At 44.2% G+C, this 14588-nt stretch overlaps 1 protein-coding gene across 1 annotated transcript; it reads left to right on the forward strand.

The window, feature by feature from the left end:
* The first annotated feature begins 11293 nt into the window (after positions 1-11293).
* LOC146510014 (olfactory receptor 1-like) lies at positions 11294-12362 on the forward strand. Its single transcript, XM_085175304.1, has one exon. The coding sequence runs from the start codon at positions 11568-11570 to the stop codon at positions 12291-12293; it is 726 nt and encodes a 241-aa protein (XP_085031430.1). The 5' UTR covers positions 11294-11567; the 3' UTR covers positions 12294-12362.
* The last annotated feature ends 2226 nt before the right edge of the window (positions 12363-14588 follow it).

Here is a 14588-nt window from a genome sequence, read left to right on the forward strand (position 1 = left end):
TTTTTACTTGATAGTGACATTAGAAGTCAGGGGATTATTTAAAACTATCGTCTTACAGTCAGCTAGAGCCAACATCATGTAAATATTTAAAAAGTGATACAAGCTTAAAGAACTCCACTTTGACACTATCACAGATGATGCTGTTGGACACTGCATCGGTGTACTGATTGTGAGGTTGGGCCAAACTTTATATCCATAAATACATGATTGTGTTCACCCTGACTTACAGGTTTTGTATAGGAGCACAGCTCTCATTCATTTCTATTTGATATAAATGAATGAGAGCAAGCCTCAAAGAAGTTGAAACTTCTTTGAGGCTTGCTTAAATTACCCGTTTTTCTTTTGTTCTTTGCAAGTATGCAGTTATGGATACATGTCACAGTGGCACGTGACAAATTTTTTAAAAATTGTTTTCCATTACGTGACAATTGGATTATTACCAGAAGAATCAGTCATTTCAATTTTGCTGTTTGTATGGATGCTTATTATAGTTACGAAGGCATCTACTGCTAGGCTTGTTTAATTTTTTTGCTTTTTTGTTATTATGGACCAGTATATTGTTTGTGTCACGACTGGGGCAGCAGTCGTGTGATGAATAAATGAGGACCCAAGATGCAGACGGTGATGGAGATGTGAGTGGAGGTTTATTTACAGTGAAAATAACAGAAGTGAGGGCAGGACAGAACATAAACCTAAACTGGGTGAAACTAACAAACAAACCTTGAACATAAGGTCAGCGGGAGAAACTCAGAGATAGCAGATGAGGACGGCAGAACAGAGAGACGTAGAGAAACATAGGGAATGAACACAGACAGACGCGACGAGGAGCACAGGCAGACACGCACTATAAATACATACACCAGGTAATTAGGAAATGGCAGACAGGCGGGGACACAGCTGGAACTAATGGACATAACGAGACACAACCTACAAAGTAAAACAGGAAACACACAGACTGTTTTACACAACCAACTGGGGACACGAACAGAACACAGAGGAGAGACACAGGTGGGGATGATAGAAACACACAACCCTAAGAACAAATATGAAATCAGAATAAACTAGAAAAATGATAATAATCAACTTAAAGCGCTGGGTCACCGACCCAGGACCATGACAGTACCCCCCCCCCCCCCCCCCCCCCCCCCAAGGGCTGGCTCCCGACAGCCCCAAAACACAAATGAACCACCAAGCCCGGGTGGGCGGTGGGAGGCTCAGGACGGAGAGTCCGGACCAGGACCAAAACGGAAGCCCCAGAATCCCAAACAAAATGGTCACAAAACACAGACAGTGGCTTGAGAAACCGAGTCCAAAACACAGGTCAGGGGGCCGGCCCGGGGGCTGACAGCCTAACAGTGCACTTAGTTCCGGTGGCCGGCCCGGAGGTCTCCAGCACAGGAGCCCAGAACGAAACAGATCAGGGGGTCGGCCACGCAGAAAGCAGTGATGGCGACAGGAGTCTGGAGGCCGACTGTGCGGACGGCAACGGCGTAGAAAAAGTTCTGGGGGCCGACCGTGCGCACGGCAGCGGCAATGCAAGTCCGGAGGCCAGCCACGCGGAAGGCAGTGGCGGCATTCAGGAGGTCGTCCACAGTGGCGACGATGCCCAACAAGCGGCCTGGCAGACAACTGACGATGTTGAGGCAGCAGTTGGGGACCTGAAGGCTGCGTGGCCCCCGCAGCACCAGGCGGGGCGGAGGCTGGACCAGACGAGGCAGATGTTGAAGCCGAAGCCGGACCAGACGAAGCAGAGGCAGATGTTGAAGCCGAAGCCGGACCAGACGAAGCAGATGTTGAAGCCGAAGCCGGACCAGACGAAGCAGATGTTGAAGCCGAAGCCGGACCAGACGAAGCAGATGTTGAAGCCGAAACCGGACCAGGCGAGGCAGAAGCTGAGGCAGAGGCTGGACCAGGCGAGGCAGAAGCTGAGGCAGAGGCTGGACCAGGCGAGGCTGAAGCTGAGGCAGAGGCTGGACCAGGCGAGGCTGAAGCTGAGGCAGAGGCTGGACCAGGCGAGGCTGAGGCAGAGGCAGAGGCTGGACCAGGCGAGGCTGAGGCAGAGGCAGAGGCTGGACCAGGCGAGGCTGAGGCAGAGGCAGAGGCTGGACCAGGCGAGGCTGAGGCAGAAGCTGGACCAGGCGACGTTGAGGCAGAAGCTGGACCAGGCGACGGCGTGGGTGAAGCTGAAGCTGGACCAGGCGAGGGTGAAGCTGAAGCTGGACCAGGCGACGGCGAGGGTGAAGCTGAAGCTGGACCAGGCGACGGCGAAGCTGATGAGGCCGAGGCAGAGGCTGGACCAGACGAAGCTGATGATGCTGGAGCTGGACCAGGCGACGGCGAAGCTGATGATGCTGAAGCTGGACCAGGCGACGGCGAAGCTGATGATGCTGAAGCTGGACCAGGTGACGGCGTGGGTGGAGACACGGAGGCTGCAGCTGGCGGCGGCATGGAAGCCGGAGACGGAGGCGCTGCAGCAGGCGGCGGCATGGATGCGGCTGCTGCTGCAGGCGTGGATGCGGCTGCTGGTGGAGCAGCTGGTGGCTGGACGGGCTCCTCGGGCCCTCCAGCTGACGAGGACGGAGACTGGATGGGCTCCTCTGGCCCTCCAGCTGACGATGCAAAGGGCTGGACGGGCTCCTCAGGCCCTCCAGCGAGAACAGTCTCAGGACCAGTGGGCACAGGGGCCCCTGGAACACACAGGACAAAACCAGCAGGTGCGGAGACCTCTGGCAGGGACAGGACCAGCAGGCGCACGGGCCTCTGGCAGGGACAGAACAGGACCAGCAGGCGCACGGGCCTCTGGCAGGGACAGAAAAGAACCAGCAGGCACGGTGGCCCCTGGCAAACACATAGCAGACTGCAGCTGCTCAGAGCATTGACTCTGCTCAGGCAGCGACAGCCGGGTGCAGTCCCCAGCTGGGTTCTTAGCCTCCAGGGGTCCAGAGTGGGCTGAGGGCTGAAACTCAGCCTCTGGGGAGGCCCTGGAGAGAGTAACAGTCTCTAAATTAGCCAGTCTTTGAGAAACCAGAGTGGTTTTAACGTGTTTGTCTCTCTGCTTAAAATAGGGGTTAGGAACAGGAGACAAAATGGGTGGTGCAGACACAGCCTCCAGTATGGAGGGAGCAGGTGACCGGGCTAATGGAACAGATGCAGGCTGGGCTAATGAGCTGGCTAAAGGCTGATGTACTGGTTGAAGTGAAACTGGCGTTGGTGGTGGAATGGGTGAAACACAGTCAGTTGCTGTTATGGATGTTTTGAGATTGCTAACTTGTGAGAGGTCAGTTACCACGAAGGTAGGTAAGCTACGGGTACTGTCTCTACTCCCACCATGAACAGCCCCAGAACACACAGTCTCGGAAGCACCAGCGTCCTGTGAACTCACCACAGCTGGTCGCACAGAAGTCCCTGAATCCGGCTGTGGGGTGAAGTGCCGGCGGCGCGATCGTTGCTTCCCCACCGCCGATGGCTCCGACGGGCAGGGCAAAACCTCTGGCGGGTCAGGCCGTAAAACCTCCGGTGAGTGAAGCTGAGGCGGCTGCTTAGGGGTGGTCGTAGTCTGCTTTTGCCGGGCGGAATCCGCTAACTCCCGATCTTGCACCACCTCTCGCGTCTTATGCAGATCAGTAATTAAATCTGTAAATCCCCTGACCTGGCGGAGATAGGGATTTCCATCTAGGATAGCCTCAATGGCGTTTATCCCCACAACCTTCGCTCTGGCGTTAGAGGTGTGGGTTACCCAGGAGGCGCAGGATGCGTGTGAGATCGCTCTCCCCTGACAAAACAGCTGGGTCCATCTTGTGGTCGCGTCGTACTGTCACGACTGGGGCAGCAGTCGTGTGATGAATAAATGAGGACCCAAGATGCAGACGGTGATGGAGATGTGAGTGGAGGTTTATTTACAGTGAAAATAACAGAAGTGAGGGCAGGACAGAACATAAACCTAAACTGGGTGAAACTAACAAACAAACCTTGAACATAAGGTCAGCGGGAGAAACTCAGAGATAGCAGATGAGGACAGCAGCACAGAGAGACGTAGAGAAACATAGGGAATGAACACAGACGACGCGACGAGGAGCACAGGCAGACACGCACTATAAATACATACACCAGGTAATTAGGAAATGGCAGACAGGCGGGGACACAGCTGGAACTAATGAACATAACGAGACACAACCTACAAAGTAATACAGGAAACACACAGACTGTTTCACACAACCAACTGGGGACACGAACAGAACACAGAAGAGAGACACAGGTAGGGATGATAGAAACACACAACCCTAAGAACAAATACAAAATCAGAATAAACTAGAAAAATGATAATAATCAACTTAAAGCGCTGGGTCACCGACCCAGGACCATGACAGTTTGGCCTGAAATCTTTAAATAACATTATGGAAGTTTTGACATACAGTGCTAAAAAAAAGACGGCAGGTGGTGCTTAAACCTACCCTAGCCTACCCTTTGACCCTAGCCAAATGCAAAAGTAGGATAAAAAGCACATGTAAAACCAACCATTTCTGTTTTGGGAGTTGTCTCATAGTTGCCCACTAGTGCACCTACTGACGGTTAATTAACCCCAAAGCAACTGAAAATGATTAACAACCTCTCTGCCAGTTAATTGGCCAGATCAATATATTTTAGTTTGACAGAAGATTAAAGATGGGAATTGAGAACCAATTCCAATTAGTTAAGTTTCTTTTGAAATGTTAGTCTGCTTCGATTTATCCTTCTTGCTGGTTCAACTTGCACTTGCGCTACAATTAAATGATTTCTGTTCATATGCCAGAGGAGGAAGACAGTGAAACAGTTTACATTGTGAATTTGGACATTACTTTCATTTTTATTGCATAAAAGATTTCGCAGGAGCGTAATAGAAAAGCACAAACTGCATCCAAAACAGAAGCAACCCCATTATAACCATAAGAAATATTCGGCTCAAGCATCTGCACAGACAGTGTGGTAATGCTAAGCTAGCCAAGAACCAAGAGTGATGATAAAGCTTAGTGATTGCTGGCCTGTCAATCTTTCTACTAGCTATAAACAAATCTTTTTTCAGGTTCCAGTTTTAAGTACTTTCTGATTTTCCTTTGAAATTCCTTATCTAACAACTTTTTTGTCCTTTTTAGCCTTTATTCAACAGTGACAGTGTAGAGAGACAGGAAAGCGGGGACAGAGAGAGAGAGGAAGACGTACAGCAAAGAGCCACAGGTTGGACTCAAACCCAGCATGCTGGCCACCTGCTAAACCGCTTGGGGGTCTTGAGGATCTCTGCCGCTGGCCATGTGCCTGGCACCCAAATCCACTTCATCTCTGCTGTTGGCCTCGTTGTAGGCCTTCTAAGCTTCACCGTCTCTGTTGACTCCACTGCCAGCCTCCAGAACTGCTCTGTCAGTGCCACTGGCCACGCTCCTTGTCTCCACCACTAGCCTCAGACCCTGAGTTTTGCCCTTAGGCCTGGTCAACCCCCTGAACTGTGTTTTGTTGTTTGGGCTTGTCTGCTCCCTGTTTTTTGGTTTTGGATTTTTGTTTTGCCTGCTTTTCCAGCAATACAGTTGTGATTTTTACCTGAGTCCTGCATTTTTTAGGTCCACAACTCTGCCTGCCAAACACCTACACCTGAAAACATGACAGGTCAGGCCCGAGGGTCAGGAGGGGGAGGAATTTGTAAAATGCCAAGTAATGTTAGAAAGAATTATAATTCAACCAAATAATTTTATATTACCAAAAGATTCTCTTTTCCAGAACACATATTTCTACTTTTAAGATACGTTGCTTAAATAATATTAAAGTACTTGTCATAAAAAAAATTGAAATTTAGAATTTAACTTAGAATTAGAATTTAATTACTTATTATTGCCTATTTATTAGGCAAATAAAAAAAATCCACATTTTTATACCCAAATTTGATCCAGCTTACTGGATTACTCTGAGAGGTCAAAAATGAATCAGCGACAAAACTAATTTTTCTATTCCGAAATTAAAAATTCTCTTATGAAGTGAGATATACAGAGTAGCAAGTTCCATCCATCCATCTTCTTCCCCTTATCTCTGGCTGGGTCAGCAGTCTAAGCAGAGAAGCCCAGACCTCCTACTCCCCAGCCCCCTCCTCCAACTGATCTGGGGGAACACCAAGGCATTCCACACCTCACCCAGGAGGCATCTTTGTCAGATGCACAAACCCCCTCAACTGGCTCCTTTCGATGTGGAGGAGCAGCGGCTACACTCTGAGCCCCTCTCAGATGACTGAACTTCTCACCCTATCTCTAAGGGAGAGCCCAGCCACCCTTTGGAGGAAGCCCATTTCCACTGCTTGTATTTGCGATCTCATTCTTTCAGTCACCAACCACAACTTGTGACCATAGTTGAGGGTAGGGACGTAGGTCGACTGGTAAATTGAGAGCTTCACTTTTACACTCAGCTCCCTCTTCACCACAACAGACCGGTGCAGCATCTGCATCACTGCAGCCGCAGTACCAATCCGTCTGTCAATCTTCCACTACCTTCTCCCATCACTCGCGAACAAGACCCTGAGGCTACGTCCACAGTAGCCCGGGTAGATTTGAAATCGGTTACAAAGGGCAGCATTGTCATTGTTCATTCATGCACAATGTCCCCAGTCTCCCTTTGAATGCTGTTGAAGCTCTGCTGGAGGTGTGCATTAAAGATCTCACGGACTGGGGCCTCTGCTAGGCATTCCCAGCTAGGGCTGCCACGATTAGTCGACTAATCACGATTACGTCGACTATTAAAATCGTCGACGATTAATTTAATAGTTGACGCGTCGTTTGAAGCTTTGTAAGATCCCAAAAGACGCAGAAATAAGTAGTAGGATTTAAGAGTGTAATAACGGACTGAAACAGAAGATGGCAGCACTGCACGTACAGGGATGCCAGCTGCCGTTAAACCCCGAAGAAGAAGAAGCTGTGTCCCAGAATTCGTAGCGCGGCCCAGCGCAGTAGTCAATAATGGCGGCAGCTAGTTGGTGTTAATATTACTCTTATTATTCTTTTTGGGTCACAAAATAAACATTTAACATATTTTCAGGCGAACATATGTTAAAATATGTTAAAAATATGTCAGCTGTGTAAACTTCAAATATCTGCTCAGTTTATCAAGACACCACATATTTTCAAAAGCGCTCCGACGTTTTGTGCTCCAACGTGGGTAACAGACGTCTCACCAGCTCGATAGCGAGCGGGGGTTCAAGGCTCACTAGAGCCAGTGAGAACACCGGACTCCCGGCAAATCGTTTTCAAACCCACTGCTGTCTTTCGCTACTCAGGTTAAACATGTAATATAAGTCACTTAGATAACTTCAAAATGTTATTGTTTGGCTTTTTTTTAAGTATTTTATTTGTTCCTGAGTAAATCGGTTTGGCTGAGATTGAAGTTATAGTTTTTACACAGCTGAATAAACCTCAAGCAGACAACTGATTATCAGAAGTGTGAGATGCTCGAGAATATACTCCGTTATATTTTAGATAGCAAGGAGTTTATTAAACTCTCCCTAACTTATTAAACTTCACTGAAACTTTATTTTTAGTTAGCACATACCTTAAACACTTAAAGCTGTAAGCTAATGATAGTTATATAAGAGCAGGTGCATGCTGGTGCAATAAGCTGTCCGTTTTACGTCCAATGGATGCATAATCTGATTAGTCGACTAATCGCAAAAATAATCGGTGACTAGTCGACTATCAAAATAATCGTTTGTGGCAGCCCTATTCCCAGCACACCCTCACTATATGTTTAGGCACGGTAGGTCCGCTTAGTGTTCCCCCCCCGCCACTTGATCCATCTCACCACCAGGTGGTGATCAGTTGACAGCTCAGAACATATGGCCACAGGTCTGGTGAAACAATTACAAAATCAATCATCAACCTGCAGCCTAGAGCAGCGGTCTCCAACCTTTTTTGCACCACAGACCGGTTTATGCCCGACAATATTTTCATGGACCGGCCTTTAAGGTGTCACGGATAAATACAACAAAATAAAACTAGTACCGGTACCGAAAAAAAGAAGATTTATTTATAACACACGTGAAAAGACCCAGGAAAACCAAGTTAACGATCAAAACAATAACAAAAAAACGCTGAAAACCGATAAAAACGCTGAAAACCATACATTTCACACCTGAGCCTCAAGTCTCGCGGCCCGGTACCAAACGACTCACGGACCGGTACCGGTCCGAGGCCCGGGGATTGGGGACCGCTGGCCTAGAGCATCCTGGTGCCGCATGCACTTACGGACACTCTTATGTTCGAACATGGTGTTCGTTATGACCAAACTGATCCAGGAAGCTCTTCCTCCCAATCATGCCCCTCCAGGTCTCACTGTCATTGCCCACATGAGCAGTGGGTCTCCCAGGAGAGGAACGACTCAAAGCACTGAAAACTTGTACTTCTCATGTGATTCTAGTTGCTAATTTCTTTTTGCCATTGGTGGGAACAAACATAGCTGCAGTGGCCTCCTATATTCATCCTAATGCTAGGATCATAAACTCAACTTTGACATACACCATACCAGCTTTGCTTAATCCTATTATATATGCTTTAAAGACAGAAGAAGTGATGAATGCCGTCAAGAAGCTTTGGAAAAAAAAAACTTTTATAAACACAGCATAAAAATGATGAACTTATTTCACCTTTCCTTGACATAAAATTGCTTTGTTACTGAATCTACAGTAAGAGTAAGGGCGCCCTCCGTTTGCTAGGTGCGCCTGCTGCTTGCGGCACAGGGAGGAGAGGGCGGGGCAGGGCGGCGGGGTATTCTCTGGCTGGCGCAGCATATAATAACCAACTCGCAAAATAAAACAAAATAAAAACAAACCAACAACCACGAAAACACGCCAGAGGGAGTGTTCGCCCAGGGCACCAAACAGGCTAGGACCGCCACTGACCTCACACCCTGGCCACTCCCTGTTTGAACTGTTGCCCTCAGGCAGACGGTACGGAGCACAAGACTGAAACACAGCTTTTACCCAACCGCAATAACATGTCTGAACACTGCTACTAAAAGAATGTCCATCACGGGACTGAAACTATTTATGCATGCTCATACTATTCTTATTAGTACTTTAAGTATCTTATTTATTGATTTATTACATTTTATTGTTTCAATTTAGATTCTCATATTTTATGGATGATGCACCGCTCAGAGACCACTTTTAATTTCGTTGTACAATTGGACAATGACAGTAAAGACTGATAAGCTGTGCAGTTATTGTTATGTGTACTTGCGATCATATATATATATATATATGTGTGTGTGTGTGTGTGTGTGTGTGTTGGCATACAGTAAATTTGCCAGCCAAATTAAATAAGCGATCTTGAAATGTTAGTGTTTTTTCTATATTTTAACAGTTTTGGCATCCCATCATATGAAATTTAACAGTTAACAGATTAACTGTTATACTGTTATGAAACATTGATTTAATCCTCAAATTAAAAATCCCCAATTAAAAAATGAATTGGCAGATTTTAAATTGTGTATGTGTTCCTTCATAATTCTTTTTTCCCCAAAAATTTCAAATGTGCAAACTCTGCATAATTTCATCTCCCAGTTACGTGTTTACTTTTGCCATCCAAATATATTATTTGGATGACACTTCACACTTCACAATCATAATCAAACAGGAGCATAAATAATAATAATAGATAGTTATCTTAATTGGTATATAGACAAAGATGACTGCCCTGAGACATGAGGTTAATGTGAGAGACTTTAATGTTGCAAACATAACCAAATCGTTTAATAATAAATAATTACCACACTCCCTTACATGGTACATTAAATTTTATATAATAGATAAATGATGTAAATAACTTCAGGATGCAGTGTGTGAGGATCCAAAATGCAGATGCAGGTGGAGGTTGACTAAAGCCAAGCCATTTAATGAACTGATATGAAAACCACATGATGCAAAACATGAAACTAAACCGAAAAAACAAATGCAAACTATAAAATTCACTAGAGCAGGGGTAGGCAACTCCACGCCTAGAGTACCGGTGTCCTGCATGTTTTGGATGTGTCCTTGATCCACCACAGCTGATTTAAATGGCTACATTACCTCCTCAACATGTCTTGAAGTTCTCCAGAGGTCTGGTAATGAACTAATCATTTGATTCAGGTGTGCTAACCCAGGGTGAGATCTAAAACCTGCAGGACACCGGCACTGAAGGCCTACGCCTAGTTGCTTACCCCTAGTTGCCTACCCCTGCACTAGAGAGCTGAGACACAATTGGACCAGGCAACAGAATAACGCTGGGGAACTGAGCAGTACACTCTAAATCAGGACAAAGGAAGACTGAGACAGTATATACAGGAGGAGAACTGGAGACACATAGGAAACACACCCGAAGCAAATCGGGAATATTGAGGAATAACAAGACAAGGGAAGTAAACTCTACACAAGACACACAAGACAAAAGACTTTCACAATAAAACAGGAAAGAAGAAGCAGAATATGAACAGAGACTGCAAAGGATAAAATAAATTATAAAGGAAACTTCTTGACTCTTCTCGTGTATAAATAATATACTATTATTTATACACGAGAAGAGTCAAACAGCATAAGAGATTCTCAATAAACAAGGAATCACAAAACCCAAAAGAACTGTAAATACAAAACCCTGGGTCTAAAAACCCAGGGATCCTAACAAATAATTTAAATGAATTTGTTGGCACTAATCTACTTTTACTGGGGCACATACCTTATGTTGCTAAGGATGGTTTTTTGCGATTGATTTATTTATTTTTTTCAATGAGAACTGTGTCAAAGCTTTCATTGCAACTATAGAGCCAGGTATAAAATATGCATATTAATTAACTATATTTTTCAAAGAACAATGGTAATTGAACTTATTATGTAAAGAAAACAGACTACTAAATGAAAGATGTAGGTTTTAACCTGTTTAACATCTTCAAGTATGCCTTACCTTGCCTTCCTTTGTCATGACTTAGATTCTAGTTTCTTGGCGCTATTCCTTGGATGCATGAAATATCAGTATAAATGCAAAAATGAAAGAGAGCGCATTAACATATTTAATGTAAAATAACATGAAAAATCTGTTAGTACAGTTGTTAAATTTACGATTTAACGTTGATTTAAAGCTAAAGCATCTGTATTTTAATTTATCATGCTGATCTACAATAATCTTCCCAATGTTACCTCCTGAAAAGCTAAGTATTTTTATGTGATGTTAAATTTATATAATTTTATTATATTACACTGAAACCTGAGCTGCTGGAATTTTACTTTACTTCTTTTACTGACTCACTTTTACTGTACTTCTACTTTACTTTTTTTTGCCACCCAGTGAGTAGAAAATAAGATGGTCATTAATCTACCCAATTAATGGCCATGTGACAAAGTTACTTGCTTCTGCTGCATCACAGTCTTAGAGGTAAAATACAAATACCAGGTTGGTCATGAGACGCCTCACTTTAGTGCACTGCTTATGTAGTTTGGGCAAAATTTCATTACAGCAACTTTGGATCAGATGCTTCACTTTGTGTTATATGCTTTTATCTGTCATTTTTATGACTAAGGAAACCTATTTGTAATGGACTCAGAAGAAAAAGCCACTACTAAGTCTAATTCCACATTTGTTCGCCCTGCAATATTTTATCTCAGTGGATTTTCCAACATCCCTCATGTTAAATATTTCTATGTTTTCCTGTGTTTTGTCTACATCATGACTGTTTTGGGGAATGGCTTTCTTCTCTCAGTTATTTGGCTAGTGAAGACTCTTCATACTCCTAAATACATGATTGTGTTCAACATGGCTTTGACAGATTTGTGTGGGAGCACAGCTCTCATCCCAAAACTATTAGACACATTTCTGTTCGACAGGAGATACATTGTTTATGAGGCCTGTTTAAGTTATATGTTCTTTGTTTTCTTTTTTGGAGGTGTGCAGTCATGGACACTTGTCACGATGGCATATGACAGACTCATAGCAATTTGTTTCCCTTTAAGGTATCATAGCATTGTGACTAAAACATCTATTACATCAATGTTGCTGTTTATATGGCTTCTTATGTTGAGTCTAACAACATTAGTTGTTGGGCTTATTAATCGTCTTTCCTTCTGTGACTCTGTTGTGGTGAAAAGCTTTTTCTGTGATCATGGACCAATATATCGTCTGGCATGTAATGATCCATCTTTAAATATTATTATGGCAAAGGTTGTTGTAAGTACAGGAGTCTTTATTCCGCTAATATTCATAGCCTGCACTTATGTTTGCATTTCCATAGCGCTGAGCAAAATTGCATCAGGAGAGGAATGACTTAAAGCACTGAAAACTTGTACTTCTCATCTGATCCTTGTTGCTATTTTGTTCCTACCATTTCTAGGTACAAACCAGTAGCGGTTTTAGATACGGGCGACACGGGCGGTTGCCCGTGGCGGCATCGTGGTGGGGGCGGCATCACCGGCATCGCCAAAAAAATATATGCTCGTACTCATGCTGCCCCGACGTCAGCCAGCGCATATTGGGAATGGTACAGGCACCGATCGGTTCTCTATCGCCCATTTGCTGGGAGTAAGGGCGCCCTCCGTTTGCGAGGTGCGCCTGCTGCTTGCGGCGCAGGGAGGAGAGGGCAGGGCAGCAGGGAATTCTCTGACAGCAGCATCTAATAACCAACTCGCAAAATAAAACAAAATAAAAACAAACACAAAAACACCAGACATCATGATACAGACTTATAATTTGCACCGATGTTTTTTCGAAATTCTATACATGAAAAGTGAGCGCCAGAGCCCTCGGTGCACCTGCTCGCTGCTGAAGTCAAAGTAAACTTTATTGTCATCTCCGCTACATACAGTCCAGTATATAGAGAGACGAGACGATGAGGCTCCAGTTACAGCAGTGCAAGTAAACAAACAATGAATATAAGAAGAGTAAGAAAATAAATATACACTTTAGGACTCGGGGTAAAGGGATCAATAACAATTTAAAATTTACAGTTTGATGATTTAAAGTCTCACACATAACCCGTCGAAAGGGGAGGGGGGCCTGCTGCTTCCAAATAGAGCACATTTCATTTATAATGTTGTAAATCCAAGTCCATCATGTATTCATGATTTGAATCCTGTGAAATCTCAGAAATGCACCCTAGACAAAGCAAATCTGTGAACTAAGGTGTAGGTCTATTAGGTTATGTTGTGGTGATCCTCGGGTTGGTGGATTTGTGTTCATACTGGAGTACAAAATTCAAACCAATGGAAGATGGACAAGAAAAGTTCAGAGCCATCAGGTCCTCAGTTTATATAAAAGAGAAAAGAAGAGGAGGAGAAACGAGCAAAAGATACAGGTAAGCAGATGTGTGATTGGATAAAGGCAGGTCATCCTGAAACAATCAGAATCAGAATACTTTATTAATCCCTAAGGAAATAATGTGGATTACAGCTGCTCCAAGAAGAAATGGTAAAAATAGTAACAGTAACAGACTAAACTCCAAACAATACATTATGTTACAGATTTTAATATTAATTAGTCATTGTCAATTGTTGATTTGTCCTGTTCTCATTGTATGACGAATTATGATGGCTGTTTGGTAGCTGTTTGCATACTATGCATACTCTCTCTCTCTTCATATGTGTGTGTGTTGTTACGGATTCAAATATTGGGGATGGATACTGATAGGTTTGTAGCTTGAACCTATTCGCTGGAACGTTGAAGACAATATAATTACACAGCAAAGCAAGACACAAAGTAGGCAAAGTTCTTCATGTTACTCATGCATGAGGGAGACCTGCCTGGAGCCAAGTGTCGTTCCACCACTTGACCTCCGTCAGACTCTCAGCCAGGTTCCCCATAGCACTCCTTTTATTGTGGTTACATGAATATGCATAGGGTCATTAACATATAACATCTTACATAGGTATACATGTGAACAAAGAATACTGTGTGTGTGTGTGTGTGTGTGTGTGTGTGTGTGTGTGTGTGTGTGTGTGTGGTGTGTGTGTGGGGGGTCAGAGTATGACCCCATAAATGACTTCCCTAAACCTACTGGTCTGGAAAGTCCAGCAGTCTATCTAAACAAAAGGCACTCAGACTAAAACAGATATAGCCACGTTTATCCTACCATAAAACAATAAAACAAGGTACGACCTCTTCCCATGCTCCCAGGATGTAGGTGTGGATTCCAGAACACTCTGAATGCACACCAAGCCTTTGCAGCCTGCTAAAGATCACACATCCTATCACTACACAATTGATTATACACTTCTAAGCATATATAAGTAGATATTTCTAAGCATAAATGACAATCAACAATACAAAACCTAACATTCCCCCCTTTTTGACCTTTATGCTAGAAAAGTTCCCAGTTATGATCACCTCATGTCTGAAAGTTTCAATGCAAACATTTTTATACTCTGCATATGTCAATCACCCTAAATTACTGTAAAAGTACACAGTTTAACAAATGTATTAGCAGTTATCCCATTCCTCATTGATCTCATCCAATGGCAAACTGCATCCTACGAGCAAACAAATGAATTGTTAAGTTAATAGTTAAAATAAGAAAGTAACATTTTCAAAAACATCTCAGCTTGGTGGTGCTCCTCTGGGCGTGCA

Source organism: Neolamprologus multifasciatus, chromosome 10 (assembly GCF_963576455.1).
Source record: "Neolamprologus multifasciatus chromosome 10, fNeoMul1.2, whole genome shotgun sequence".
NCBI classification, from domain to species: Eukaryota; Metazoa; Chordata; class Actinopteri; order Cichliformes; family Cichlidae; genus Neolamprologus; species Neolamprologus multifasciatus.

Excerpts from the sequence above, each read along its gene's own strand:
- LOC146510014 (XM_085175304.1), top strand. The coding sequence starts at position 11,568 with ATGGACTCAGAAGAAAAAGCCACTACTAAGTCTAATTCCACATTTGTT.